General features: G+C 64.4%; 4 protein-coding genes across 7 annotated transcripts; 1 reads left to right on the top strand and 3 right to left on the bottom strand.

Moving 5' to 3' along the window:
* Window positions 1-119: 119 nt before the first annotated feature.
* MIEF2 (mitochondrial elongation factor 2) lies at window positions 120-4665 on the bottom strand. Of its 2 annotated transcripts, none has more exons than XM_041401684.1 (4): window positions 4541-4665; window positions 4070-4244; window positions 3431-3608; window positions 120-2430 (listed from the first exon to the last, which is right to left on the bottom strand). In XM_041401684.1, the coding sequence occupies exons 2-4, from the start codon at window positions 4235-4237 to the stop codon at window positions 1385-1387; spliced, it is 1392 nt and encodes a 463-aa protein (XP_041257618.1). In that variant the 5' UTR covers window positions 4238-4244; window positions 4541-4665; the 3' UTR covers window positions 120-1384. The 2 variants fall into 2 exon arrangements, with proteins under 2 accessions (XP_041257618.1, XP_041257619.1); XM_041401685.1 differs by having other exon boundaries at window positions 4531-4649.
* Window positions 4666-4804: 139 nt separating this feature from the next.
* On the top strand, window positions 4805-14807 carry FLII (FLII actin remodeling protein). Its single transcript, XM_041401490.1, has 30 exons — window positions 4805-4955; window positions 6027-6137; window positions 7192-7263; window positions 7384-7464; window positions 7763-7848; window positions 7998-8159; window positions 8257-8360; window positions 8460-8635; window positions 8715-8872; window positions 8979-9063; window positions 9342-9489; window positions 9614-9747; window positions 9859-10071; window positions 10152-10331; window positions 10405-10487; window positions 10568-10642; window positions 10859-10942; window positions 11008-11179; window positions 11262-11366; window positions 11569-11760; window positions 11965-12153; window positions 12244-12383; window positions 12498-12723; window positions 12906-13060; window positions 13168-13228; window positions 13312-13440; window positions 13520-13626; window positions 13798-13903; window positions 13988-14053; window positions 14209-14807. Exons 1-30 carry the CDS (start codon window positions 4893-4895, stop codon window positions 14341-14343), a joined length of 3798 nt encoding a protein of 1265 aa, XP_041257424.1. The 5' UTR covers window positions 4805-4892; the 3' UTR covers window positions 14344-14807.
* A 149-nt stretch (window positions 14808-14956) lies between these two features.
* LOC121334445 (nascent polypeptide-associated complex subunit alpha, muscle-specific form-like) lies at window positions 14957-15961 on the bottom strand (the record flags this gene model as incomplete). The annotated part of the gene is made up of 1 exon (XM_041401596.1): window positions 14957-15961. A coding segment is annotated over one exon (993 nt), but the record flags the coding sequence as incomplete, so codon positions are not given.
* Window positions 15828-27091, bottom strand: LLGL1 (LLGL scribble cell polarity complex component 1). 3 transcript variants are annotated; one of them, XM_041401492.1, is made up of 23 exons: window positions 26953-27091; window positions 24320-24417; window positions 21786-21867; window positions 21575-21705; window positions 21058-21216; window positions 20816-20978; window positions 20599-20734; window positions 20454-20508; window positions 20217-20374; window positions 19921-20138; window positions 19751-19818; window positions 19294-19447; window positions 18794-18898; window positions 18329-18621; window positions 18103-18256; window positions 17873-18026; window positions 17496-17779; window positions 17012-17276; window positions 16804-16918; window positions 16607-16695; window positions 16376-16499; window positions 16224-16303; window positions 15828-16070 (listed from the first exon to the last, which is right to left on the bottom strand). In XM_041401492.1, exons 1-22 carry the CDS (start codon window positions 27031-27033, stop codon window positions 16225-16227), a joined length of 3165 nt encoding a protein of 1054 aa, XP_041257426.1. In that variant the 5' UTR covers window positions 27034-27091; the 3' UTR covers window positions 15828-16070; window position 16224. The 3 variants fall into 3 exon arrangements, with proteins under 3 accessions (XP_041257426.1, XP_041257425.1, XP_041257427.1); XM_041401491.1 differs by having other exon boundaries at window positions 15829-16070; window positions 16607-16701; XM_041401493.1 differs by having other exon boundaries at window positions 15829-16070; window positions 16607-16701; window positions 21590-21705.
* Window positions 27092-27914: the final 823 nt, after the last annotated feature.

The raw sequence follows: 27914 nt of genomic DNA, 5'->3' as shown, positions 1-27914 counted from the left end.
CCGAGCTCTCCAGGCAGCAGGGACATGCCCTGGGTGGTTCCCAGGAAGGCACACAGCTGGGGAGTCATTTCAACCCTTAGCAGGGGAAAGGAGACAAAGGAAAGCTGACACCAGAGAACCAGTGTGCACAGGGAAGGTTTATTCTCATCACTAACACCTGGGAAGTGGTTTGAAGGAACAAAGGAATTGTCAGTCTGGGAGGAAAAGCAGGTTTTTTTTCCTCCCATAAACAAGATGATAGCTGTAAAGAAAACTAAACCACAACAGCTGCTCACAGTGAAGTCCAAAGAATTCCTCCAGCTCCACCCGCGTGCAAAACCAGCTTTTCCCATTAAATATAAGAATAAACTGCTTTTCTCTGGGACTAGAGCCAGACCAAACCCTACTAGCAGCCACTCAAAAGAAAAGAAAAAACCAACAAAACACCCAAACAAAATATATCTTCTTAATAAAAAGCATAAACCACTTCAGTTCTTGCAAGCGCTCTGCTCACAACATCATTCCTGCCCTGCTTCCCCACCCCATTCCGTGGGGCTCCAGGGAAAAAGGACCTCAAGACAGCAGCAATACATGTGTGAAAAGGTGACCAGACAGACTGGCAGGGGACAGGTACCTGCAGACAGACACTGGCAGCCACCCACCCACTGGGGAGGGGGAACAGCCTCCAGCTGAAACCAGGAGCTTCCCCAGAGCCAGCAGCTCTTTTTCAGGACATCTTCCAGGAAAACACTGCATGGGACAAGGGCCCCTTCTTCGGGGCAGCATCAACACTGTCAGAAGAAAGAGGCAGGGCTGAGCTCACCCCTTCTGGCAGCTGGAAGAGTCTCCAAGGAATAAACCCCCATTTGCTATGGCTCTACCATCCAGCACCCAGATCATCCACAGGGCTTACTTTGGATTGGCAAAATCCTACAGGTGGGTGAGGCTCCCCCTGCCCCGAGTGCTGGCACAGTGAGGCCACACAGGGTGCTGGTGACAGGACCAACCCAGGACGTGGCACCTGAGGGGTCTGCAGGACACAGCAGCAGGAAGGGGCTGCTCCCCTCCAGCTCCAGCTGGTCTCAGAGCCTGAGGGGAACCTGACAGCTGGGACAGGCAGAGGACACTGGGAGCCAGAGACCAAACATGCTTCACTGGGCTCCCAGCAGACAGAACTCACGTGTGTGGTGTGGGCTGCCCTCACCCTGGGTTCAGCAGAGCCTCTGAGCCAAAGGCTCCTTCTGCCAGCACCCACCTCTGCTCAGGCACGTTTTAGTCACACAGGAAATGGTTTTTTCCTCATAAAGTGCAAGAACTTTGCCTCTTACTGACTAGTCAACTAGAAGCATCGCAGCCCTCACAGCGGGGAGCAGCACCCCACATTCAGGAGCTCCCAACACACTGGTCACTTCAGCAGGACCTCTGGCTCAGATATGGCCCTGTAGAGCACAAAGCCCATCTCATCAATCTCCTCTTCCAACAGCCCGGAGAACAGGTTGACTTTGGGGTTGAAATAGGAAGGCAGGACTCCTTTCTCCAGGGAGGCCACCAGCTCCTCAAGCACCTGCTGGAACCTGTCAGCAAGGCTGTCCTCTGCCCAGTCCGAGGCAGTGTCACTGAGGTGCAGGATGACGTGGGTCACGGGGCTGCCCCCCAGTTTGTGCAGCCTGGGCTGGCTCTTGCAGACGCCGTTCAGGATGCGGAGGCAGAGCTGCCGAGCCCCGCAGTCACCAGCATCCAGCTCCTTCACCCTCGAGACTGCCGCCCTGTCAAAGCTCTCCAGCCAGAGGTTTTCCACCAGTCCTTCAGGAGGAACAGCCAGAAGAACCTTGTCCTCCATTTCCACCACTGGGAAGAGGGTGATGCTCAGATCAACCTGATCGTGTTTGACTTCCAGCTTCAGCTCCCGGGAGGCCACGACGGGGTGGATGGCACAGCCCAGCAGGCCACCGATGGCAGGCCAGTTGATGGAGGCCACCAGCAGCTTGTGGAGGGTCTCGTTGAGCACGCTGGACGAGAGGTACCGGCCCACAATGAACCTGTCCCAGGGGCTGCACCCACGAGGGAAATACCCCAGATCGATCCTCTTGATCATCCAGTACTGGGGGTTCCTCACCACGGTGTCCTCTCCCGAGATGAGGCTCCAGAGCCCGGCGTCAAGGACCACCGGGAGCATGAGGTGGACGTGGTCAGCTTCCAGGACCTCGAGGCCATCGAGGAGGGCTCCGCTGAGGAAGAGGCGGCCGAAGGGCAGCTCTGGGAACTTGCTCCTCAGGAAGTTCTGCAGCTGGGTGCAGATGCTCCTGGCCAGCTGTGGGACAAGGGACACTTGGATCTCGGGCACGGCCAGCTGGCTGCTGTGTGAGAGGAGCTTCTCCTGCAGCGTGAGGCAGCGCAGGGGGCTGGACTTGACCTGAGGAGCCCCCAGAGGGGCAGAGGAGCCCCTGGGATCTGTGAGAAGGGAAAGGAGAAGTCACAGGTCTGAGCACATCAGCTGAAACCCTCAGCAGTACAAGTTGGGTGCCTAGCTCTCAGCTCACCCCTCTGGAGGTGACACCAACCTCACCACGGGCCCCCATCGAGCCCACTGATGTTAACAGCACCTCTCAGCCATGCAGAGCCCAAACCAACCCCAAAACCTGACTGCTCCCAGCCTCACTCCTCAGCCAGGGATGGGAACCAGGCAAGGGACTTGCTGCCAGGGTCAGAGAATCACAGAATATGCTGAGTTGGAAAGGACCCACGAAAATCATCCAGTCCAACTGCTGGCCCTGCACAGACACCCCAACGATCCCACCCTGTCCCTGAGAGTGGTGTCCAAATGCTCCTGGAGCTCTGGCAGCCTTGGGGCCGTGCCCATTCCCTGGGGAGCCTGGGCAGTGCCCAAACACCCTCTGGGGGAAGAACCTTTTTTCTAATATCCAACCTAAACCTCCCTGACACAGTTCCTGCTGCTCCCTCATGTCCTGTCACTGACCATCAGAGAGATCAGTGCCTCCCCTTCCACCTCCTCACACGAGGATCCTACAGACAATCCTGCTCTGGGTCCATTATCTCAGGACATGCCCTGGACCCAGCTGGGCCAGTTTCCCACTTGGAAAAACGCCATCTCCATGGGCAGCTGGACAAGGCAGCCTTTGTCTGCAGCAGGTCCTGGGCACACCTTCCTGCAGGCACAGCTGACCCAGAAAACGAGCACAGCCAACACTGCTCCAGAGGAAACAAACCCCGACAGCCCCTGCCAGGATACCCTGGGTGTCACCAGAGGTCCTGCTGAGGTCCTGTTTCCACAGGCATTGCCTAAAAAGGGGCTGTGGCTCGGGAGCCTCCCAGCAGGGCAGGCTCAGCGGGGTCGGCTTTCCGGACACCGAGCTAAAAATAACGCGGAGCTCCGGCACGGGCGCCCGGAGCACAGCAAGGTGATCCTCCTGGCTGGGCACCAGAGCCTCACCTGGCACCAGGGGCCGAGCTGGAGAGAGCAGGGGCTCGCTGAGGTCTTCCCTTCTCTGCTTCTTGGGGGGTTTTGGTGTTGTCTTGATTAATGCCAAGTCCTGCCAGCTCTCCTCCAGGGATTTCTGCTCAGCTTTGGGATCGCCCTCATCCCGAGGGCTGGTGGCTCGGTCGATCAGCTGGAGGGAGGGAAAGCCCAAGAGGACAAGATATTGTCTTTGTTTTCCATGAATTGTGGGTGACAACAGCCCCTCTGGAGCACACACACATGCAGAGACAGCCCCACTCAAGGCTTCTGCTCAAAAAAACACCCAGATTGGAGGGGAGCCACAAACGTGCACATTACCTTCATGCAGGTTTTACATGAAAAACAGATACCTAAATACAACTTAAGTCCCTTTTGGGATGGGACAGCATATCCCAAATGCTCCAGGCAAACAGGGATACATGGTCCCACAGGGTGGGAGCACACAGCTCCATGCCCATGGCACTGCTGCCAGCACCGGTGGCATTTCTGCCATATGCAAGAAACCATCTCAGGCGCAAACATCGAGATTTGGGGCACGCCTTGCCCCACCACTGGGGCAAACCCAACTCTCCTGGGCATCTTCTGGTGCTCTGATGCCCACTCCAGCCTTACCCTCTTGACAGCCAGCGTGGCGATGGCCAGCACGGCCGCGCCGCTGACGCCCAGCACCAGCCTGGCGTTGGCCAGCAGCACATCGAACACGCTGCCCAGCCCGTCGATGACACTGCCCAGCCCGCCGTTCTCCTGCCGCCTGCCCCGCTGCTGCCAGAACGCCGCCATGGTCGCCCTGCGGAGAACGGGAGTGTCACCCCCGAGCTGGGGGACCCGTGTGCCCGGGACAGGCACAGCCGCGGGGCGGGAGCGTTTGGGGAACAAGGGGCTCCGCTGGGCCGCTCTCCTCCGGGACAAAGGCTCCCGCCGCCGCCCGGGGAGCAAGGGTCACCCGGGGAAGGGACACCCCGGGGAGGGGACACGCCGGGGGAGGAAGGGACACCCCAGCGAACGGGCACCCCCGGGAAGGAGCAGCCCAGGGGAGGAAGGGACACGCCGGGGAAGGGTCACCCGCTCCTCACCCAGCCCTACCGCAAAGCCTCGCGGGGCACCGAGGCGGTACCGCGGCCCGCGGGAAGGGAGCCCCCCGGCCCCGCTGACCGAGGGGAGGCGGCACCGGCACCGGCACCGGGACCGGCACCGGGACCGGCACCGGGACCTGCCCGGGCCCGGCGCTGCCCGCGCGCGCCCCCGCGCCGCTCTCACCGCGCGCCCCCGGCGCGGTCCCAGCCAATGGGGGCGCGGGCGGCGCAGCCCCGCCCACCCGCGCGCGGAAGTAGCGCCTGTCCCCGCCCAATCCCCGTGTGCGTCACGGCCGGGGCGGGGCCGGAGGCGGGGCCTGGCGGGGCGCGGTGCCGCCTCAGGGTCCCACCGCCCTTCCGCCATGGCGGCCACCGGCGTCCTGCCCTTCGTCCGCGGCGTCGATCTCAGCGGCAACGACTTCAAGGTGCGGGGGAGCGGGAGCGGGGGACAGCCCGGCACACAGCGCCCCAGCGGGCCTGCGCCCCGCGGGGCTGTCAGGCCTGGCTCGGCCCCCGGGGCGGGGGAATCCCGGCCCCGGCCCCGCCCGGGGTGGGTGACCGGGGACAGTCCCGGTCGCGACACCGTGGGCGCTGCGGGGCTGGGCGATCCCTGACCCCCATCAAGCAGCTGTGGTTGAGCAACCCGGCCCCCAGCCCACGGGGTCCCGGAGAGAGCGGTGATCCCCGAGCCTCCAGCTCCCGATCCCACAGGATTGAGCGATCCCTGATCCAACAGGACTGGGCGATCCCAGCTCCCTATCCCTGTAGGACTGTGTGATCCCCGATCCCATAGGTCTGGGCGATCCCGGCTCCCGATCCCACAGGATTGAGCGATCCCAGCTCCCGATCCCTGTAGGACTGTGTGGTCCCCGATCCCACAGGACTGGGCGATCCCAGCTTCCAATCCCACAGGACTGGGCGATCCCAGCTCCCGATGCCACAGGACTGGGCGATCCCAGCTCCTGATCCCATAGGACTGGGCGATCCCTGATCCCATAGGACTGGGCGATTCCAGCTCCCGATCCCATAGGACTGGGCGATCCCTGATCCCACAGGACTGGGCAATCCCAGCTCCCGATCCCACAGGACTGGGTGATTCCAGCTCCCGATCCCACAGGACTGGGCGATCCCAGCTCCCAATCCCATAGGACTGGATGATTCCCCCTGATCCCATAGGAGTGGGCAATCCCAGCTCCCGATCCCACAGGACTGGGTGATTCCAGCTCCCGATCCCACAGGACCAGGTCCCCATGGCTCCCAGTCCCCTAGAACTGAGTGATCCCAGCCCTCTAGTTCCCAGTTTTACAGGACTGCTTGATCCCAATCCCCACACTCCCCGTCCCTCAGGACTGGGTCATCATGACCCCACACTTCCCAGTCCCATAGGACTGCTCGATCCCAAACCTCCCATAACCACAGAGCCTCAATCAGACTGAGGTCCCCAGGTCCTTATCCCATGGGACAGGTCCTCACCCTCCTCCTCCTCCTGCTGGCAGGGCGGGTACTTCCCGGAGCACGTGAAGGCGATGACGAGCCTGCGCTGGCTGAAGCTGAACCGCACGGGGCTCTGTTACCTGCCCGAGGAGCTCGCTGCCCTCCAGAAGCTGGTGAGCCCCATCTTTTGGGGTGGAATGGGGCTCCCCTGTCCCGCTGGGGCCGTGGGATCTGATGGAGCTGTTCCCTGCCAGCCTCGTGGCTCAGCAGTAGATGCTCCAGTGTCTAATAATAGCACTGAGCTGCAATGTGTGGTTGAAATGGGATGCAGGAGCTGTCAGGAGCGGGGTTGGCATGGACTTGCACTCGGTTTCGCCTTGTGAAACCTAGAAAACCAGATTAAAACCCATGCTTAGATCCTCTACCCTGTAGCAGAAGGGAAGGGTGATGGTCACAATGGGGCAATCAAGGTTTTTGGGGCTTTTTTCTCTTCTCCTTTGCTAAAGTATATAAAAAGCAGGAGCTGGCAGCTACCTGGCTGTGTTTTTTGGGTGGTTCAACCAGGCCCTTGGTGGAATCATGGCTCAGCTTGGCTTTGGTGGTGTCCAGAGCACATCAGGGACCTCATCCTGTCAGTGTCAGACAAACTCAGGGCTTTAAACGCTGCCAGGAGCCCCCATCCCTGTGCCAGGTGCAGGGAATCCCTCCGTGCCACTCCTGCCAGCCCTGCCAGGTGCTCGGGGGCCACAGCAAGACTGAAATCCTGGCATCCCGCCCACAGCCTGCCAGTGCCTTGTGTTCCTGAGCAGGCAACAGCCGGGCTGCTGATGCTCAGAGGAAAACATTTCCCAGGGAAATTCCTCCTACCCAGCAGTGCCCACGTCTGCCCGTTTCCAGGGAGAAGCGCTTCCAAGGACTGGGATCTGTGTGCACTGGGACTGCGTGGGCCAGCTCTGGGCATGCCAGAGCACCCCAAACCCCGCAGCAGGGCTGAGGTGTCCAGCCAGGGCTACCCCAGGGGATGAGGGACGTGGAGGCAGCACAGGCACGCTGGGCCAACCAACCAGTTTGGGACTGGGAGTGTCCCAGCAGCCCTGTGTGTGACAGGGCTTCACAGCTCTCCTGGGATGGAGGAGCCTCTGCATTGATGTGGGGGCCAAACCCTTGCCCTGCCCAGCCCCAGCTCCTCTCTCTGCTCACTGGGGCTTGTCTGGGCCTTCCCTGCAGGAGCACCTCTCCGTGAGCCACAACAGCCTCACCACGCTCCATGGAGAGCTCTCCGGCCTGCCCTGCCTCAGGGTGAGTGTCCCCCTCCTGCCTCAGGGGTCCCCTCTGGGATCTGAGGGCACACAAAGATCACACCTGGGCACCCTGAGGGCTCGGCAGGCAGCTGCATTCCTGCCTCTCTCCCCTTTGCAGGCAATTGTGGCTCGTGCAAACAGCCTGAAGAACTCAGGAGTCCCTGATGACATCTTCCAGCTGGATGATCTCTCAGTGCTGGTGGGTGCAGAGTCTCCTCAGCTGATGCAGAAGCCAGCTCAAACTCCTGGGTCCCATTCCTGCACCTTGGTGGCTCCTTGGGAGCACCAGTCCCAAGCCCATGGCTGAGCTCCAGGGCAGCTGGCTGTTGGCAGGGTGACCCTCAAAGGCTGATGCCATGGATGGGCTCCCTGGGTTCCCTGTTGCTGCTCCAGCTCCTGCTGTGCCCCTGGAGATGCCCCCCAATCCTCAGGTTTGGGTGCTGGTGGCTGGCTGTGGGGCTGAGGGTGACAGCTGCTTTGTGCTCCCATTTTCCCAGGACCTGAGCTACAACCAGCTCACAGAGTGTCCCAGGGAGCTGGAGAATGCCAAGAACATGCTGGTCCTTAACCTTGGCCACAACAGGTGGGTCCAGGCTGGAGTGACCACCTCTCCCTCCTGGCCACGGCCACCTCTATTGGTCACACTTTGCTCTGGGTCCTGCTCTCTGCCCCTCCTCGAGGGAGACCCGGGGCTGGTCCTAGGCACTCCTGAATTTCCCCATATCCCTGCAGCATCGACACCATCCCCAACCAGCTCTTCATCAACCTGACGGACCTGCTCTACCTGGACCTGAGTGACAACAAGCTGGAGAGTCTCCCACCACAGATGAGGCGCCTGGTGCACCTGCAGACCCTCATCCTCAACAACAACCCCCTCCTGCACGCTCAGCTCCGGTACAGCCCCGCTCCCCAGGCTGCTTCCCAGGCTGGCACTGAGGTTCCTGCTCCTTCCTGACGCTCTCTCTGCCCTGTGGCTCTCCCTGCTCCTCAGGCAGCTCCCGGCCATGACAGCCCTGCAGACCCTCCACCTCCGCAACACCCAGCGCACGCAGAGCAACCTGCCCACCAGCCTCGAGGCCCTGGTGAACCTGGCAGGTAGGGCTGGGGCATCCAGCCCCACAGAGCCCTCCGGGGGCTCTCCCAGCCCCAGTGTTGGTCTGGCTGGTGGTGTCACCCCGTTGTTTCTTTCCTCAGATGTGGACCTGTCCTGCAACGACCTCAGCCGTGTCCCCGAGTGTCTTTACACCCTGGGCAGCCTGCGGCGCCTCAACCTCAGCAGCAACCAGATCACAGAGCTGTCCCTCTGCATCGACCAGTGGACCCAGCTGGAGACCCTCAACCTGTCCCGCAACCAGCTCACCTCCTTACCTGTATGTCCCTGCCCTTACGTGCCATCCCTGCTCATGGTTCCATGGTTCTCCCTTACCCCACCATCTCCCCCTTCCCCAGTCGGCCATCTGTAAGCTGACCAAGCTGAAGAAGATGTACCTGAACTCCAACAAGCTGGACTTTGATGGGATCCCCTCGGGCATTGGCAAGCTCACCAACCTTGAGGAGTTCATGGCAGCCAACAACAACCTGGAGCTCATCCCTGAGAGCCTGTGCAGGTAAGGAACACACAGCTGGATCTGCTGTGTCCCCGAAAGGGAACACAGAGGTGGTGTGGTCACAGGTCACCCTGGCTGGCCTGTCACCAGCATCACTGTCCCACAGGTGCTCCAAGCTGAGGAAGCTGGTGCTGAACAAGAACCGCCTGGTGACGCTGCCGGAGGCCATCCACTTCCTGACGGATGTGGAGGTGGGCACCCAGAACCTCTCTGCCTTGGGCTAGCTCCACCACAGCCCCAGCACCTCCTTGGGACCCCAGGGGCTGTAGGGTGGGCTGGATGAGGTGAGGGCAGGGGAGCTCAGGACCAGTACCTGCAATCTGCCACGTGGTTCAGCCCAGGCAGGCCGTGGAGCTCCTTCCACATCCCCTCATCTCACTGAAGCCTGCGGAGGTCTCCTGCCGTGCCACACTCCCAAACGTCCCTGTGAGCACGTGCTTCAGCGAGGTCTGTGTGCCCTCCTTGGCAGATCCTGGACGTGCGCGAGAACCCCAACCTGGTGATGCCCCCGAAGCCGGCGGATCGCTCCTCGGAGTGGTACAACATCGACTTCTCCCTGCAGAACCAGCTCCGCCTCGCCGGGGCCTCCCCCGCCACCGTCGCCGCCGCCGCCGCGGGTACGTGTGCAGGGAGGGGGGGCACACAGCCCCTGCCTTGGCACGGCCCTGGGAGAGGCTGGGAAGTGAGCCCTGCTCCGTAGGGTGCCCCACAGGCTCCTCTCACCCCGTCCCCTGTCCCCAGGGAGCAGCACCAAGGACCCGCTGGCCCGCAAGATGCGGCTGCGGCGGCGCAAGGACTCTGCCCAGGATGACCAGGCCAAGCAGGTGCTGAAGGGGATGTCGGACGTGGCCCAGGAGAAGAATAAGAAGATAGAGGTAGGGTCTGGGGTGGGAGAGGGGCCCTGAAGGCATCTCAATGTCCCTGGCCTACCTTGGGTGCTGGCAGGGTTCCGGTTGTCCCTAATTTGACCTGTTCCCGTCCCACAGGAGAGTGGGGAGGCGAAGGCGCCGGACCTGAAGACACGGCGCTGGGACCAGGGCCTGGAGAAGCCACAGCTGGACTACTCGGAGTTCTTCAGCGAGGACGTGGGGCAGCTGCCCGGCCTCTGTGTCTGGCAGATCGAGAACTTCGTGCCCACGCTGGTGGACGAGGCTTTCCACGGCAAGTTCTACGAAGCCGACTGCTACATCGTGCTCAAGGTACCTGGGGAGGACCAAGGGTCCCCTGCATCCCCTGCCTGGAGCTGCAGCCAGCCCATCTCACACTCTGTCCTTCTCAGACCTTCCTGGATGAGAATGGTTCCCTGAACTGGGAGATCTACTACTGGATCGGGCAGGAGGCCACACTGGACAAGAAGGCCTGTTCAGCCATCCACGCTGTCAACCTCCGCAACTACCTGGGGGCTGAGTGCCGCAGCATCCGGGAGGAGATGGGGGATGAAAGTGAAGAGTTCCTTCAGGTGAGGCCAACCTCCAGTTCCCCTGTAGCCCCTGTCCCCTCCTGTCCCACCCTCACCCCCTCCCTGCCCCCAGGTCTTCGACAATGACATCTCCTACATCGAGGGTGGCACGGCCAGTGGTTTCTTCACCGTTGAGGACACGCAGTATGTCACCAGGTACAGCTGGGGACAGGGGCTGGGGGAGATGCATAGGGCAGGCAGTGCCCCATGTCCCACCATGGCTGTCCCTTCCCCAGGCTCTACCGTGTCTATGGGAAGAAGAACGTCAAGCTGGAGCCGGTGGCACTGAAAGGGACATCACTGGATCCCCGGTGAGTGGCCAGGGGACAGAGGGACCTTGCAGAAGTTTCAGCAGAATCCACCTGAGACATTATAGCTGCAGTTCTGTGGTGCAAATGGGCTATGCCAGCACCTTTCTGCAAGAATATGGTTTCAAACCCCCCTTGATGCCCTGCAGGGACCCCCAGGATGGGGAGGATGCTCAGCACACCCATTCTGTCCTGACTCCTCTCACCTCTCTCCACCAGGTTTGTTTTCCTCCTGGACCACGGCCTCGACCTCCTGGTGTGGCGTGGGAGCCAGGCCACGCTGAGCAGCACCACCAAGGCCAGGTAGGGCTGGTGGGGATGCTGGGGTGTGGGGAGCCCAGCTGCCATCTCACCTACTGCCACTGCAGGCTCTTCGCCGAGAAGATCAACAAGAACGAGCGGAAGGGCAAGGCTGAGATCACGCTGCTCACCCAGGGCCAGGAGACCCCCGAATTCTGGGAGGTGCTGGGGGGGCAGCCCGAGGAGATCCGAACCTGTGTGCCCGATGACTTCCAGCCCCACAAGCCCAAGCTGTACAAGGTGGGGAGTTGCATCCATAGGGCCACCAGCCTTGCTGAGGTCCTGCAGCCCCCACTCACCTCTGTCCCCATCCCCTCTGCAGGTCGGCCTTGGTCTGGGCTACTTGGAGCTTCCCCAGATCAACTACAAGCTCTCCGTGGAGCACAAGAAGAGGCTGAAGGCTGATCTGATGCCAGAGATGCGCCTGGTAGGATGGGGCGAGGAGGTTCTCCCAGTCTGACCAGTGAGACTGGTTTCATGCCCCTTCTGCCTCCAGCTGTGCCCTGGGAGAGGGAGGTTCAGCCAGCAGCACCCGGCTGGGGGATGCTCTGCTCTGTCGGGAGCACGCAGGGTTTTCCAGATGGGAAAGCCTGCAGGTGCCTGACCCCCTTCCCCTGTGGTGCCCTCAGCTGCAGAGCCTGCTGGACACCAAGAATGTGTACATCCTGGACTGCTGGTCCGACGTCTTCATCTGGATCGGCAGGAAGTCGTCGCGGCTGGTGCGGGCGGCGGCGCTGAAGCTGAGCCAGGAGCTGTGCACCATGCTGCACCGGCCCAAGCACGCCATGGTCACCAGGAACCTGGAGGGCACCGAGTGCCAGGTGGGGCTTGGACCCCTCAGGTGGGTGCTGGGTGCCTGGGAGGGGGCTGAGGCCGAGGGTCTGTTACCTGCTCCCCAGTTTACACCTTGAATGACTGGACGTGGCACCCGCTGCTCTAGTCTGGTTGATGAGGTGGGGGTCGGTCACAGGTTGGACTCGATGATCTTGGAGGTCTTTTCCAGCCTTACTGATTCTGTGATGTAGGTGTTCAAGTCCAAGTTCAAGAACTGGGATGACGTCCTGCGCGTGGATTACACCCGGAACGCCGAGACGGTGCTGCAGGACGGCGGCCTGGCCGGCAAGGTCCGCAAGGACGCCGAGAAGAAGGACCAGATGAAGGCCGACCTCACCGCGCTCTTCCTGCCCCGCCAGCCCCCCATGCCCCTCAGCGAGGTAGGGCTGGGGACCCCCATGAATCCCCCATGACATAGGGCTGGGTGATGATGGAGGAGCCGGGGGCTGACGCAGCTCATGGGGCCACAGGCGGAGCAGCTGATGGAGGAGTGGAACGAGGACCTGGATGGCATGGAGGGCTTCGTGCTGGAGGGCAAGAAATTCACTCGCCTGCCCGAGGAGGAGTTTGGCCATTTCCACACCCACGACTGCTATGTCTTCCTGTGCAGGTGACAGCTGGCTTGTCCCCTCTCAGGGGCTGCTGGACCACCTTGTCCCCAACATCCCTGCCCAGTCCTCCTGACTGTCCCATCCCTCACATCACTCCCTGTTCCCGCCCTCAGGTACTGGGTGCCAGTGGAGTACGAGGAGGATGAGGAGAAAAAGAAGAAGGGCGAAGGCAAAGGGGAAGAGGAGGTTGAGGAAGAAGAGGAGGAGAAGCAGCCCGAGGAAGACTCCCAGTGCATCGTCTACTTCTGGCAGGGCCGGGAGGCCTCCAACATGGGCTGGCTCACCTTCACCTTCAGCCTCCAGAAGAAGTTTGAGAGTCACTTCCGTGGCAAGCTGGAGGTGACACAGTTTGGGGGTGACACAGGGGTGCCCCAGCTTTGCCTCTCCCCCATCCCCTCCCTGCCCCTCAGGCTGAGGCAGGGGACAGCAGCAGGGACGGGAGCTGGCAGGGGGGTGCAGCTGGGGCTTGGAGCTGCTTTTGGGAAGTCCCTGTGCCCCTTCTGACTGCCGGCCCTGTGCAGGTGGTGCGCATGACCCAGCAGCAGGAGAACCCCAAATTCCTCTCGCACTTCAAGAGGAGGTTTGTGATCCACCGGGGCAAGCGGAAGGACCGGGTCAGCGCTCCCCAGCCCAGCCTGTACCACATCCGCACCAACGGCGGGGCCCTCTGCACCAGGTCAGTGCCAGGCAGCCCCCACGGGTGCCACATCCAGGTGGGATACCTGCTGCTGGGCACAGCTGCCGGGTCTCCCTCTGATTTGTGCCTCGGGGCTCCGTCTCCAGGTGCATCCAGATCAACACGGACGCTGCTCTGCTCAACTCCGAGTTCTGCTTCATCCTCAAGGTACTGCTCGTGGCTGAGCATCCTCAGGGATGCCTGGGTGCCCTCCTGCCCCCCTGGGCAGCCCTGACTCCACTGTCCCCCAGGTGCCTTTTGAGAGCACGGACAACCAGGGCATTGTGTACACCTGGGTGGGCCGGGCAGCTGACCCTGACGAGGCCAAGCTGGCTGAGGACATCATGAACCACATGTTTGATGACTCCTACAGCAAACAGGTGAGCAGGGCTCAGTGCCACCTTACCTGGGTGACAGTGACCACCCAGGCCACACTCAGCCCTGTTCCTGCCCTTTCAGGTCATCAATGAGGGAGAGGAACCTGAAAACTTCTTCTGGGTGGGCATTGGGGGCCAGAAGCCATACGATGAAGATGCTGACTACATGAAGCACTCACGGCTCTTCAGGTGGGCACTGGCCTGGAGGGGGATGCTCCAGTCTGGGCTACTTCCCTTCCTCCCACAGAACCCTTGGGAACCAACCAGCCAGAACAGCTGCTCCATCACATCCCTGCCCTCCGCATGAGCCGAGTCATAACAAACTCATGCCTCATACTGTCCCTGTCCATCTCCCTGCAGATGCTCCAATGAGAAAGGTTATTTCTCCGTGTCAGAGAAGTGCTCAGACTTCTGCCAGGATGACCTGGCTGATGATGACATCATGCTGCTGGACAACGGGCGGGAGGTGAGCTGGGGGCATGAGGCTGTCCTGGGCTCAAACCTTCCAGAGGCTCTGTGGGCTGAGCCCAGCTGCTGATCCTTCCTGCAGGTCTACATGTGGGTGGGCACCCAGACCAGCCAGGTGGAGATCAAGCTGAGCCTCAAGGCATGCCAGGTAAGACCTCCCTCCATCCTGGGACTGCGTGGGGATTTGGACACTTCCATCTCCCCTCAGGGCCCTGACCTGGGTCCTGCAGAGCTCTGGGCTGGGGAATACCAACCCCAGAGGAGGGTGAGGGTCAGGACCCCCACAGCAATGCTTTGCCTCAGGTCTACATCCAGCACATGCGCTCCAAGGACCCCACACATCCCCGCAAGCTGCGGCTGGTGCGGAAAGGCAACGAGCCCTGGCCCTTCACCCGCTGCTTCCACGCCTGGAGCGTGTTCCGCAAGCCGCCCACCTAAGGGTGGGGGGCACCCGGTGCTCCAGCCACAGCCCCCCTGGCACAGCTGGCCCTGGCACCCCGCGCTGCCGCCAACGCCAGGCTCAGCCTGGAGTCGCTTCCCCCCGAGCTGGGGCCAGTGGGGATCACTGGGGCTTGTCCCTCTGTCCCCCCTTCTCTCAGCACAGGGCCCAGCTCAGCCCCCTGCCCTTCCTGGGGGGCATATGGGGTGGTGTGGGCCCCTGTCACACCCTGCTTGGGGATGCTGCTGCCCCAAACCAGTGCCGAGCTCCCCCCGTGACTGGGGGACAGGAGTGACTCCCAGTTTGGGTGGGAGGATGCTTTGCTAAGGAGAATGGGGCGGGGGGGAGTGAGGGGCTCTCAGCCCTGGGCCTTACAGCTGGTCCCTGCTGTCCTGGGGGATGGACCCCCAGCAGGGATCAGCCCTCTGGATCATATCAATAAAGGCTGTACTTCTCACCTCGACCCTGTCCCAGGCTCTGACTCACTCCCAAATGGGGTCACCCCCAACCCTGATCGTGCCCCTCTGCAGCTCAGCACTCACCTGGCTCCAAGGCTCAGCAAATACCTGCAGCCCAGGCAGCTGATATTAAATGCTTTATTTTCAATATTAAAAACCAGTATTTTTAATAACTAAACAATGCTAAATTCATCTTACCAAAAACAAAAAAGATGAGGTTTGGGTGGGGGGGGGGTCCTACCAGGGATGCTACAGCCCCGGCCTCGGCCGGCAGCAACAGAGCCCGAACCCCCCCAGCCACACACGTACCGCAAGAGAGCCTGGGGGGGCCACAGGTCCCCAAAAGGAGAGGGGCAGGGGCCAGCTGAGCCCCTGGGAACAGCCACCATGGGCCAGGGGACAGAGCTGGCATCACCACAGCCCCCCAGGAGGACGAGGCCAGGCTCGGAGCCCGGGGGGGATTTGGCACAGTGAGACCCCCAGGGTGGGGCAGCCCAGCCTGGGGCAGGAGGGGGCTGGGGCAGCCCCATCTGCCCCCCCCCAGCACCAACATGGACCAGGACCAGGAGCCCGTGTGTAATTCCACAGCGTGATCCCATCCCAAACCCACCCCGTGGCAGGAATTAGTGTCAGAAAGGAGCAGCAGGCACAGAGCCCAACCTGGAGAATAGCCCTTGGAGAAGCCACTAAGAGAAAAAGGCCACCTGTGACCCCCCAGCGTGCCCCTCCTCGGGCTGCTCAAGGCCTCTGCTGCCCACCTGGGAGCCAGGGGATCCCCCAGGGGCTCCCCTGGGGACAGTCCCTGTGCAGCAGCCAGAGCCTCCTGGCAGGCAGGGAACGGGGCTGTAAACTGCAGGGAGCCGGGCATGTAAACACAGACCAGGGGACGGGGGGGCCGTGCCCGGGGGCTTCTGGCCCCCCACTGCCCCAAGGGACCAAAACCAGGGGACAAGGGGGGGTCCACAAGCCCCAGCCCTCCCCGTGGAGCCGGGGAAGCAGCAGCATCCCCCAAGGAAGGGGGCTCTGGAGCAGGGGACAGTGACACTCGACCGTGTATAAAAAAGGAACTGATCTTCCCCGGGAAGAGTTTGTGCCCCACGGCCCCGGGGCCGGCGGCCGGGCAGGGGGTGTGGGGAGTGCCGGAGCCGGGCTGCAGATGTTAGAGAGGAGGCGAGCCTACGTTACAGGGGGAGGGGGCGCGGGGGTCCAGTCGAGTCGCGCATCCCGGGAATCCGAGCACTGAGATGGGTCAGGGAGGCCGGCGATGCCTGTGGGCGAGGCAGCTCCTCAGCAAGAGTTGGTGGGGATGAGGATAGGCACTCTCCCTGCGCCCCCTCCCCTACAAGCCCCAGGGATCACTGCGCTGGGGTCGCAGCTCCAAATCCCACTCCCACCCCAGGGACCACCAGCCTCTCACAGACCTCACTTGATGAGGATCCCCGTGGGCCGGGCCTCGTCCTCGCTGGTGTTCCTCAGGTTCTGCTCTGCTTCCTCCGAGGACCTGGGGCAGAGCAGGGTGAGAGGCACTGCCACGGCCCCTCAGCACCGTTTACCCCATTCCCACCCCACTCACGCCAGGAAATCCTTCACTTCCTCCACGGTGATGTCCCCGGTGGTGTCCAGCGGGTTCTCCATGCTGCTGTTGGGGGAGTCGATGGGGCCGGGCGAGAAGGCAGCCGGGTGCTCCTCAGGGGACCCTGGGGAGTGAAGGACAGGAGGGATTGGGGACAGCCAGGGCACAGAGCCAGGCTTGGAGCAGGGCTGTGGGACACAGAGTGTGTGCAGGGACAGCGTGGTCACTCACGGTCGCTGTCCGAGGGGGAGTGCTGGCCCTCGGAGCTGCGTGGGACGTGGGTGCCGTTCGCCTGCGGCAGCTTCGGTGTCACCGTTGAGCTGTTGCTGGAAGGAAAGAGGCAGAATTATGGCCAGAACCAGTGTCACGGGGAGGGTGTAAAGGGATTCCACCACAGCAAAGCCCCCCACGCCCCCGAGACAGCCCACCTGAGGCAGGAGGTGTCCTGGAGCCGGGCGACCTCCAGCCGGCACAGCGGCTCCGTCACATTCCTGGCACTCAGCGAGAAGCGCTCGAACTCGGATGGTGAAATTAGGTAGAAACCTACAGGGGGGACAACAATGAGCCTCAGGCATCCCCCAGGGCTGCAGGTGAGGTCAACATCCCATCGACACAGACGTCACCTGGTGTCCTCACCTTGGCCGTGTTTGGTGAAGACACAGGAGGCAATGCCACTGATGTCCTCCTTACGGATGCAGCTGTAATGGACCTGGGGCCGCAGGCTGGGCACGGTGAAGATGTGGATGTCCCCCAGGTTGGTGAGACAGGCCAGGCAGTTTTCCAGCCTCTCCTCGGAGCCAGCACTGGCCAGGCTCACCAGGGCCACCTTCCGCACCCGGCAGCCCTCGTGTGCTGTCAGCTTGAACTTGGTCTTGGCACTCACTTTGGGCAGTGTGAACACCTGGGGGGGCAAGAGGAGCTGGGCTCAGGAGAGAACAGGAACCTGCAGGGTTTAGGGGAGCACCTTCCCCTTAGATTCACCACCCTAGAACAGGCATAGGAGTGCCCCCAAAACCTGACTGGTCGCCTCCAGTCCCTGCGTGATGAGGACATCCAAAGAGGACAAGGGACATTTTGTGTCCCATCTCTACCACAGCTGGACACTGAGCCCTGTGCTCACCTTGAACTGTTCCTCGGAGGAGATGAGCATGGAGTGGCTGCCCTGCATGTCGGGGGCCTTGGCCAGGTCCCGAGACACCTCGTAGGGCTCGGGCAGGGGGTTCCCCCGCCCGTCCAGCACCGCAATGGCCACCACCGGCGCCCGGTGCATCAGCTGGATCTCCTTCCCCAGCACCGCCTCCACCGCCCGCTCCGAGAACTTCTCCTGCGACGGCACCTCCAGGGCGTAGGCGAACACCGAGCCGGAGTTGGTCCCTGCCCACATCGTGGGGCCGTGGTGGGCAGCTGTGGGGGTGGAGCAGTGTCAGAGCCCCCTCCCCACAGACCCAGCCTGGGGGCTTTTCTCAGGGACAGAGGGAGGAGGGAGGGGGGTCTCACCGTCACGGAGGAAGGTGTCGGCAAAGTAGAGGCACCGCACGACCCCCGAAAGCGAATCATCGGCCGAGCGCGGCTCGATCCGCCGCTGCACCGGCGTCATCTCCACCTCGGGGGGGCCCGCCTGCTCCGCCAGCTGCGCGTTGGCCTCCTGCACCTGGGGAGGGACACAGGGTCAGTCCCTGCTTGGTGGGGACGGGGAGCTGCCGTGGTGACCCCCGCTCCCTGCCCACCTTGCTGGAGGGGCTGCTGGCGTTGAGCCTCTTCTTGCCCGACACGCGGCTCTTGCGGATGCGGCGGAAGGACTGGCGCAGGGACTTCTTGAGGGACTTCACGCGGGACAGGGGCCCCTCCATGGCCAGCGAGTCGTTGGGGTGCAGCGTACACCTGTGGGCACCGATGCTGCTCAGCACCCACCGCGCCACTCCAGGGGTCCCCAGAACCGAGGTCCCCCCATACCTGGCCAGCACGGGGTTGCGCCGGTAGTAGTCGAAGAGCCCAAAGCCGTGGCTGGTGCCGAAGGCCACGAGGTTCCACTCGGAGTGGAGGGTGACGGCGGTGACGGCGGCGGGGGGCACGCACTGCACCAGCACGCTGGGCTGGAAGCCGGGGGGGAAGTGGAGGGGTCCATTCCGGGGGGCCAGCCGGTCGTGGCCCTTCCAGGTGAAGCCCTCACGGTCCTGCAGCAGGTCCACGGTGGCCACGCTGACCGCGTGCTCCGACTTCTCGTCGCTCAGCTCCATCACCAGCACCTGCAGGGACAAGCACAGACAGGGGGACACTGGAGCCCCCACCTCCAGACAGCCTGCTGCACACTGGGGGGCTAAACCCCGGCTAGGAGCCCTTCAAGGACAACCGTGGGGGTCTGTAGCCCCCTCATGCTGTGGGTGCTTGGCAGCCCCTGCTCTGTCCTTGTCACCTTACCTGCCCCGCCGTGCCAGCCACCACCATTTTGGCCGTGTACTTGCAGAGAGCGATCTTCTGCACGCCCAGGCGCGGGTCATCGCTGTAGGGATCAAAGCAGCCCACCTGCGGGAGGGGACAGCTGAAGGGACAGCCAGGACCCCACACACAGCTGTGGGACAGCCCCCCTGCACCCCCACATCGCTCCACCAGCTGTGGCACACGGGCCACTCTGGGCATCACGCCCAGGAAAAGTCTGTCCCCACGCACCCCCCGGCTCTGTCCCCCATGCTGGGGCAGACCCATGGACAGAGCCCACGGAACAAGCGTCCCTTGTGTCCCCACAGTGCGTCACACAGCAGCTGTGCCCTGAGCCGGGGGACACGTCCCCGGGGCGCAGCCGGGATGGCTCCAGCAGGTGCATCCCCCGTGCCCAGCTCTGGGTCTGCCCCCTCCAGTGCTGGCAGAGCCGGGAGGATGCTGAGCTCCACGGCAGTGTCACCCTGCCCAGGGGACCTCACCTTGCGGAACGGAGGCCACTCCTCCTCGCCCGCCTGGTTGAGGCTGTCGTTGTGCTCACAGTCTGTCTGGAAGATGTTGGCGGTGCCCAGCTTGTAGAGGGGCTTCAGGGAGACCCCCGAGGCGTCCCAGAACCGCACCGTGCCGTCCTCGTGCCTGGGCGGGGGGGGTCCTGTCAGCATGGGGCCCCAACATCTGCCCGGCTAACAAGGGCTGCCTGTGTGCTGGCAGCCACCGTGTCAGAGGGGGGGACACCGGGGGACAGCGCAGCGGGTGACACACTCATGCCCAGCCAGAACAAGAAGGGGCAGCCCACCCGAAATGAGGGAGTGGATGCCACCACAATCACAATTAGCGATTAGTGCCATTAATCTCCCCCACTGCAGAAATGGGTGTGGAGGTGTCCCCCCCGCATTTTGGGTTTCCCAGGTCCCCTCCCTGCTGTCATCCCCCACTCACCCGGTGAGGAGAAGCCCCCTCTGCGTGGGCTCCTGGGCCAGGTTCTTTCCCCCATCAATGGGCCAAGCCTGGAAGGAGGGAGAGAGAGGGGATGGAGGAAGGGATGAAGCCCACTGGGCCATGCTGGAAGGGGCTCAGCAGGAGCCCTCCCCACCACCCCCATCACTGACCGCAGAGGATTGCCGGGGGCTCTGCTGCTCGCCCACACTGACGATCCTCTCCCAGAGCTTGAGGGGCACGTTGGAGACATGGCAGGAGCAGGTGATGGCAGAGGAGTGGAGAGGTGCCAGGTACGGGGCAGGGATGGTGGGCCAGCCCGGCGTCTGCAGGTCGATGGCCACCAGCTCCTCCTCCACCAACACCACGAGGGCTCGGGGGTTCTCAAAGCCTGGGGAAGGGGGAGATGGCTGCACGTGGAGACCCCCACACCATCACCCAGTCCCCGGGTGGCCCTGGCAGGACGTACCTCCCTCGGGCACCTCTGCGCTCTGCACAGTGAAGAAGTCAATGACGCGGGAGGTGAAGTCGAGCGTGGCCAGGGTCTGGCCCTGCAGCACGCTGACACAGTGCCTGTCACCGTAGCTGGCCCGTGGCATCCCCCCGCTGAAGATGATGAAGGGGTTCCTGGGTGGGACAAAGCAGCTGCCATCAGACCCTGGAGCCCCAAGTGCCCCCTGCGCCCATGCCCAGCCCACCCACCTACCCTGACTCGCAGGTTCGCCAGAGGATTTTGCTGATGGCTTTGCAAGGGAACGGCCCTGAAACGAAGACACCAACACTGGCTGTAGCACTGCGATATGTGGGCATCAGCTCCCAAGGCCAGAGCCCCCTCAGCACCCATCCTGTACCGTAGGGGATGGTGGACATGACGGGCTGCTGGGTCCTCTGCGCGGTGCCGCTCACTGCCCACACCATGTACCCGCCGTCGCTGTGGGAGCTGACGATGCTCTTCCCGCTCTGCTCCCAGGCCAGGCTCTCCAGCTGCTGCGGGGCCACACGGGGGGCTCAGCACTTGGATGGGGACACCCACACAGGGCCACGGCCCCGCCACGCCAGCCACGGTACCTGGTTCCCCAGGAAGAGGTGCTGGACAGCACGAGTGCTCTGCTCCCACAGGACCAGCAGCCCCCGGCTGTACCCGATGAGGAGCCGGCTGCCGTTGCGTGGGTGCTCCTGGATGGACTCCACGGGCCCCAGCGCCTTCCCGCAGCGGTACTCATCGGGGACACTGCGGGGGGACAGGCACAGGGGGTCAGAGATGGGCTGGGGGTGCTGGGGACGGGGCGTGGGGCCTGCAGGGCTCTCACCTCTGCAGGATCTCATCCGGGAAGAGGGTTTTGTCCTCCAGCAGCGTCAGGGTGGGCAGGGTGACAAAGTACACGGCACCACCCTCGGTGCCCAGGCAGACCATGGCACCGGCAGCCATCGGCAGGACCACTGTCACACGTGTGATGCCAGGGGAGCAGCTGGAGGGGGAACAGGGGCTGCCTCAGCACCTGGGGCTGGGGGAGCATCAAAGAGACCCCAGACCTCCCCTGCTCCATCCCTACATTCCCATCTCCCTGAGCGCAGGAGGACAAGGGCAAGGACAGCCTCAGCGCTGACTGCAATTACAGCCATTCATCACCCCCGGGTCCTGCCAGCACCGTAACAATCCAGAGCTTCTCCCCGCACTCAGCATCTCAGCTGAGATCAGAGGAGCATCCCCAGTGGGGAAAACACCACCACGGAGAGGACCTTGGCCCCCATCCCACCCCAGCAGGCCGGCTGCTCCCACGCGTCGCTCCCAGCTTGGCAGCGGCTCCGACCCCCCCAGGCGAGTACTTAGCGCTGCCGGACCCTGGGCGGCCCGGGAGGCCGAAGCTGCGCGTCTCCTCCAGGTGGGAGCAGCCCTCCTTCTGGCACACCTCCCACAGGTGCAGCGTGTTGTCGTCCAGCAGCGACAGGAGCCAGCCCTGGGGATGGGGGGATGATAGAGGGGTGTGTGAGGTGCTGGGGGGCTGCTGACAGCTTCCCCCCCGGGACACCCACGTACCTGGCCGGGAAGGAAGTGCAGCTGGGTGACAGTGGCTGTCTCCTTGTGCAGGCCTGTCAGCTCTACGCCTGGCGCACCATATCTGGGGGGGCCATCAAAGAAACAACGAGGGAAGAGCTCCCCCACCCTTCCCCGGTAAACCTCAGGACCTTCAGAATTCCCTCAGGTCACAGATTTGCCTGCAAATACCAGTTCAGACCGCTGTCCCCAGGAGGGCTGGGGCAGAGCATCCCTGGCCGCACTCCCTGCCAGAACTGGCCTTGGCACCATCATCCCCATCCAGGATCCACCAGGCACCTCCAACTCCAACCAGGATGCTCTGAATCAGCTTGAAATCCACCAGCCACCTCCAGCTGGGACACTGCAGGTCAGGCTGGGATCCACCAGCCACCTTCTGCCGGGATGTCCCAGGTCAGGCTGGGATCCACCAGCCACCTCCTGCCGGGCTGTCCCAGGTCAGGCTGGGATCCAGCAGCCACCTCCTGCCGGGATGTCCCAGGTCAGGCTGGGATCCAGCAGCCACCTCCTGCCCGGATGTCCCAGGTCAGGCTGGGATCCACCAACCACCTCCTGCCGGGCTGTCCCAGGTCAGGCTGGGATCCACCAACCACCTCCTGCCGGGCTGTCCCAGGTCAGGCTGGGATCCACCAGCCACCTCCTGCCGGGATGTCCCAGGTCAGGCTGGGATCCAGCAGCCACCTCCTGCCGGGCTGTCCCAGGTCAGGCTGGGATCCACCAGCCACCTCCTGCCGGGCTGTCCCAGATCAGGCTGGGATCCAGCAGCCACCTCCTGCCGGGATGTCCCAGGTCAGGCTGGGATCCACCAACCACCTCCTGCCGGGATGTCCCAGGTCAGGCTGCGGCCAGCACACACAGCTGGGGTGGGTGTAGAGGCAGCGGGGTGGGGTTCGGTATGTGCCGGCACAGCCGCACTCGCCCGACTGGTCCCGGCTCCTTCGGCGACGCCGCTCGGCAGGAACAGCGGCAGGACCCGTGCAGAGGCTGCGGCACCGCACGGAGCAGCCCGGCCTGGCACCCCCGGCACCCCCAGAGCCGGCCAGCTGCTGCCCCCAGCCCGGTGTCACCAGTGCAGCCCCATCTGGGCATGCTGTGTGCTGGCAGTCCTTGCTCCTGGCCGCCTTCTGGCGCCCTGGGCACAGGGAACCAGCCCGGCGGCTCTGCCCGGCGGAACAGGCAGGGGCTGTCTGGCAGCGCTGGGCACAGCTGAGCCGGCAGAGCCAGGTGACATCCACGGAGTTTTGGGGAGAGCAGGCGACAGGGCATGGGAATGAAGCAGGGAGCACGCAGAGGGCTCTCGGTGCGACACGCATGAGGGATGCCACCCATCTTTGCCCGTTCTGGGGTCTTTCCCCACCCTAAATAGTGCCACAAGCTGAGAGCCCTCAGGGCAAGCAGCTCGGGCACACCAGTGTCACCAGCATGTGGGATGGGGGTCCAAGAGAGGGGACCCCCAGCTGCCCCAGGAGACCCCCCCAGGCACTGGCTGCCCCTCAATGCCGGGCTGTCGGCAACCAGATCCACCCAGCCCGGCCGGGGAGCACCCAGGGGTGCCCCCACTAACCAGTAACGCCAGTCAGGCCAGCTCCGGCTGCTGCCTCGCCTGGCCCCGGCTTCCCCGGCCCCGCCAACCTCCAGAAGCATCTTTTTGGAGGCAGCCGGAGCTGGGCCGTGTAGGCACGGGGTACCACGCTGGGTACCACCCCAAAACCATCCCCGCAGAGGATGCTCAGAGCACCGCAGCCCCCCACAACCGCATCCCCGCCGTGCCGGGGGAGAGGGGGTGGGCTCAGCTGGGACCGGCACCGCGGGCCAGGCGGGCGAGTGGGGCGGCCGGCGACGTCGCGGCCGGGCTGGCACCCGGCAGAACAAAACACGCCATCTTTGTGCTCGGGAGGCAGCGAGCCGCCGGCCGGGGGGAGGGGGAGCGCGGCCGCCCCCCACGCCCCGACCCCGCTGCGGGCGCAGCCGCCCCCGCGCCCCCAGCCCGCATTCCTGCGGCGCGGGGCCCCCCGAGCACGGGCCGCATCCAGCCCTGGCCGCCCGCCAGCAGCCCTCTGAAGTCTCCCTGCACGCCGCCGGCAACAAAGCCCGGCCGGCCCCGCTCGGCGTCCCCCGCTTCGGCCCCCCACCCGGGACCGGGCTCCGCGCCCACCGCAGCCCCTCTCCCCGGCGCCGCCTCCTCCCCCGAGGGCTGCAGGGTGGACAGGAGCCCCCCGGGATAAGCGGGGTAACAGCAGGAAGGACCCTCATTGGGATGCCCCCCGAGGTCTTTTTTCCCCCCCCGGCGTTTTGGGCGAGGTGGGGGTTTCCTGCAGCCGCCCCCTCGCCGCCCGGCCCAGCTGCGGCACAGCTGGACGGAGGGATGGACGGCAGCCGAGTGGGGGCTGCCGGATGGGCCAGAAGCAGCACAGCCACGTCTCCAAGCATTCTCCGGGATGGGGAGAGCCAGAGGAGTGAGTGCAGGAGGGTCCGGGAGGTCCTTACCGCCTGCTCACGCGGGAGGAAAAGGATACAGCTTGACGGCTCCCGCCTTGGTGCCGATGGCCATCACTCGCAGCACGGGGTCGTAGGCCAGGGCGCTGGGCTGGCTGGGGAAGCCGTGCTCCACCGTCTGCCACGGGGACAGGCAGGTCAGAGCGGGACCCCCCACCTCTGACACCCCCAAACCTTCCCCAGCCCCCCTCACCCTCACAGCTCCGGTCCCGCGCCAGCCTGAGCATCACCCCTGCCATGGGGGATGACGAAGATGCTGCTCTGTCCCCCAGTGCCACCTTGGGGAGGGGGGACATCACTCCTCACCCAATTTCCACCCAGCACCCCAAACCCCATCCCAGCAGCCACACCGCGGGCCGGGGTAGCTCTGACCTTGAACGAGCTGTCCCCACCACTCGCCAGCACTTTGGGGATGGGACCCCCCTGCTCCAAACCCCCGAGGTGAGGGCACCCCCGGAGAGGCGAGCGGGACCCCCACTGCCACATCAGCGGGCGTCCCCCACGCCGGGCGGCAGAACCAGGCGAGCGGGACCCGCCAGCGCCAGGGACGTCCCCGCCGGAGCCGCGTGTCCCCCGAGGGCACCTTCCCAAGGAAGTCCCGGCCGTCCGGCGTGCCCGGGCTCGCCGGCTGGGGAGGGGCTGCCCCGGCAGCGGGGGGCACCCACCGGCCCGGCCCGCGGTGCGGGGACCGCAGGGCTCCCGAGGGCAGCTCGGCTGAGCAGCGACGGCGCGATCAGACGATACGGAGGCCGCCGGAGCCAGACTGGCCGGATCCTGACCTGCTCCCTTTGTCTGGGGCATCCCAGAGGCGCAGCGGGGCGGCTTTCCGCACCCGCCGGCGGCGGCCGCTGTCACCCCAGCTCCTGCTCCCCTCCCAGGGGACACCTTCAGGAGCGTGAAAACGTCCCCAGCCCATCCAAGGAGTCCTGACCCATCCAAGCGGGTCCCAAAAGGTCCAGGGGGTGAGGAAGTGGATGCTGGTGGGTCATGCTGAACCCCCCCGGGATGCAGGCTGCGCTGGAGGACGGAGCTGGGACAGCAGCAGCACAGGGACACCACAGCGATGCTTTAGGCCAGAAACCAACACGGTGACACCGGCAAAGATTCCCCAAAAAGCGCTGTCGCAGTTCCCCAGCACTCCCAGTGCCAAAGGGGGGCCCGGCTCAGCCCCCCGCCCGCAGCGGGGCCGCATCCGGCAGGCTGTGCCGGCCGGCCAAGGCTCGCTCCCGGCCAAATTACAGCAAATCCCAGGCAGATCTGGAGCTCGGGAGGAAAAACAACCCTTAATGGGAGGCAGGTGGGCAGCCGGCGGCCGCAGGGCTGGGACGGCCGGAGAGGGGCTCTCCTCAGCCTCCCCCCAGGACATCCCACCCGCCCTGGGCACTGCTTCGGGCAGCATCCGGCCGTGGCACCGTGCTCCCCAAAAACAGGGGGGCTCTGGCTGGGCCGAGCCTTGCACCCCGGCCAGACCCTCACCCACGGCAGCGAGTTGTGGGGTCAGGGCTGTGCCGGGCAGCGGAGCTGGCTCTGACCCTCAGCACGGCACACCCCGCAGCCCCATCCCGCTGTGGGACAGCCCGGGGGTCGCTCCGGTGCACGGCAGCGTCCCCACCGGGAGCGGGGCAAGTACCCCAGAGCAGTGCCGGGATGCTGCCGAGTGATGGGCTGATGATGGGCACGGTTTGGGCTCATCCAGGGGCTGCTGCCGGTGGTCTCATGCCCCGCGGCCAGGGCAGGAGAACGGTCCCAAGGCCACGGCACTTCTGGGTGCACCAAGCCCCAGGTGGGCACCCCATGTCCCGAGGGAAGGCTCTGGCACCCCAGGGCTGGGGGGGGGGTCGTTCCGGGGTTGTTTGATAAGCTTGGGGGTCTCTCCCATCCCAAATGAGGGGGGCAAGTGGGAAAACTCGGAGGGAGGAGGGGGGCAAGCGCTGACCTCTCATGTTCCCACAGAGACACATCTTTGGGGCGCCAGGGAACCCCAAAAGCCCAGGGGGTGATCACCACAGCCCTTCCGGCTCACACAGGGGGTCCAGCCCCTCAATATCCCACCCTTGGGGAGCCGGGGGTGAGGGGCTGAGCCCCACAAGGGGATGCAGCCAGGGATGCTCCAAGGCCAGGCAGGGTGCGGGACCACGGTCACCCCAAAACGCCCGTGAGCGAGGCCTCGGGGAATGCACGGGACAGAGGGAGTCGGGGGGCTCCAGGGAACCCCTCCAAGAGGGGCTGGGGACAGGGATGTCGCGCTGCTGAGGGGGCGGCATCCCCTCCCGGAGTGCCCCCCTGCACCGCACGGGGAGGAGCGCAGCCCCCGGTCCGCATCCCGCGGCTCCCGGGGGTGCATCCCCTCGGGGCGGCCCAGCAGCCGGTCCCGGGATCCCCCGGCCGAGCAGCCCTGCCCTTTCTGCGTGCCCGTGCCCCGGGAGCGGGGAGGTCCCGGTGCGCGGCTCCCCCGGGGGTTCGGCCGGTCCCGGGGGGCGGTGCCCCGCACGCTGCTCGCCTCCCCGCGGGCAGCATCCCGCCGGGGTACCAGAGCCCCGCGGCCCCGGGGGGCTGCCCTCTCGCCGCACCCTGCCCGGTACTCCCGGTGCCTCCCGGCGGTCGCCGCCCCCCCGGGATCCACCGCCGCGCCCCCCGCTCGCTCTACACGCACCTTGCTGAAGGCGAAGAGGTCGTGGCGGAGGCGGTCGCGGTGCGGGTCGGCACCCTGCCGCCGGAACCGAAACTTCATCATGGTTGGGCCGGCGGCGGCGGTGGCGGCGGCGCGGTACCGGGCGGGGCGGGCGCGGCCGGCGGTCCCGGCGGAACCCTGACGGACAGCTCCGCCCGCCAATCACTGCGCGGCAACGCGCGCCGCGCGCCGCGGCCCCGCCTACCCGCGCTGCGCCTGCGCCGCCGCGGCTGCCGATGGGATATGTAGTCGTCCAACTCAGCGTCCTCTACGCTGGCTTTATTTATATTATTTTTTAAATACACTTCTTTCGGTGTCTTCCCTCCCCGTGGGCATAGGAAGAGACAGCGAGGATACCCTAAGCCTGGTCATCGTGGTCACAAAGCCCTCACAAACATGGGGTGTCGCGGATTTAGGGTCTCATCCTGTGCCCCACAGCCATGGGGTGCACCAACATGGCGGCGCCCCGGCTCCTAGGCCCGGAGCATCCTGCCGGCTCCCAGAATTAGCATCCGAGCCTCATTCCCGGCTGGCGACTCATTGTTCCCGCCAGGCCACCGGGAATGTTGTTCCCCACTCCCCCCACGGCATCATGGCAAGGTGGGAGGGCGAGCAGCCTGCCCTGCACCCAGTTTTGGGGTGAGTCACCCCGGGCAGGGCACGGCTTCCCCTCCCTGCTGACTAACCCCGGCCCCGGGGAGATGCGGCTCTGGGCTGACGCAGGGGTTTGGAGCGGAAAACAGCCCGGGGGAGAGCGGGGAACGATGCCCCGGCGGTGGGCTGTGGGCTCATGGGTGGATGGAGGGGCCTGAGGCGCCGGCACAGCCCCGGGGACTGAGGGTGGGCAGGATGGGTCTGCTCTGAGGAGAGGGAGGAGGAACTGAGAGGAGGGAGAACAGCAGAGGGGAGAAAGAAGGGGGTAGTGAAAAGGGGAGGAGAGAAAG

The sequence above is a fragment of the Onychostruthus taczanowskii genome, unplaced genomic scaffold (genome assembly GCF_017590055.1).
Source record: "Onychostruthus taczanowskii isolate IOZ18803 unplaced genomic scaffold, ASM1759005v1 scaffold19, whole genome shotgun sequence".
Taxonomy (NCBI): Eukaryota; Metazoa; Chordata; class Aves; order Passeriformes; family Passeridae; genus Onychostruthus; species Onychostruthus taczanowskii.
The sequence above is the reverse complement of the archived record's forward strand: the minus strand, read 5'-3'. Positions and strand labels throughout refer to the sequence as shown.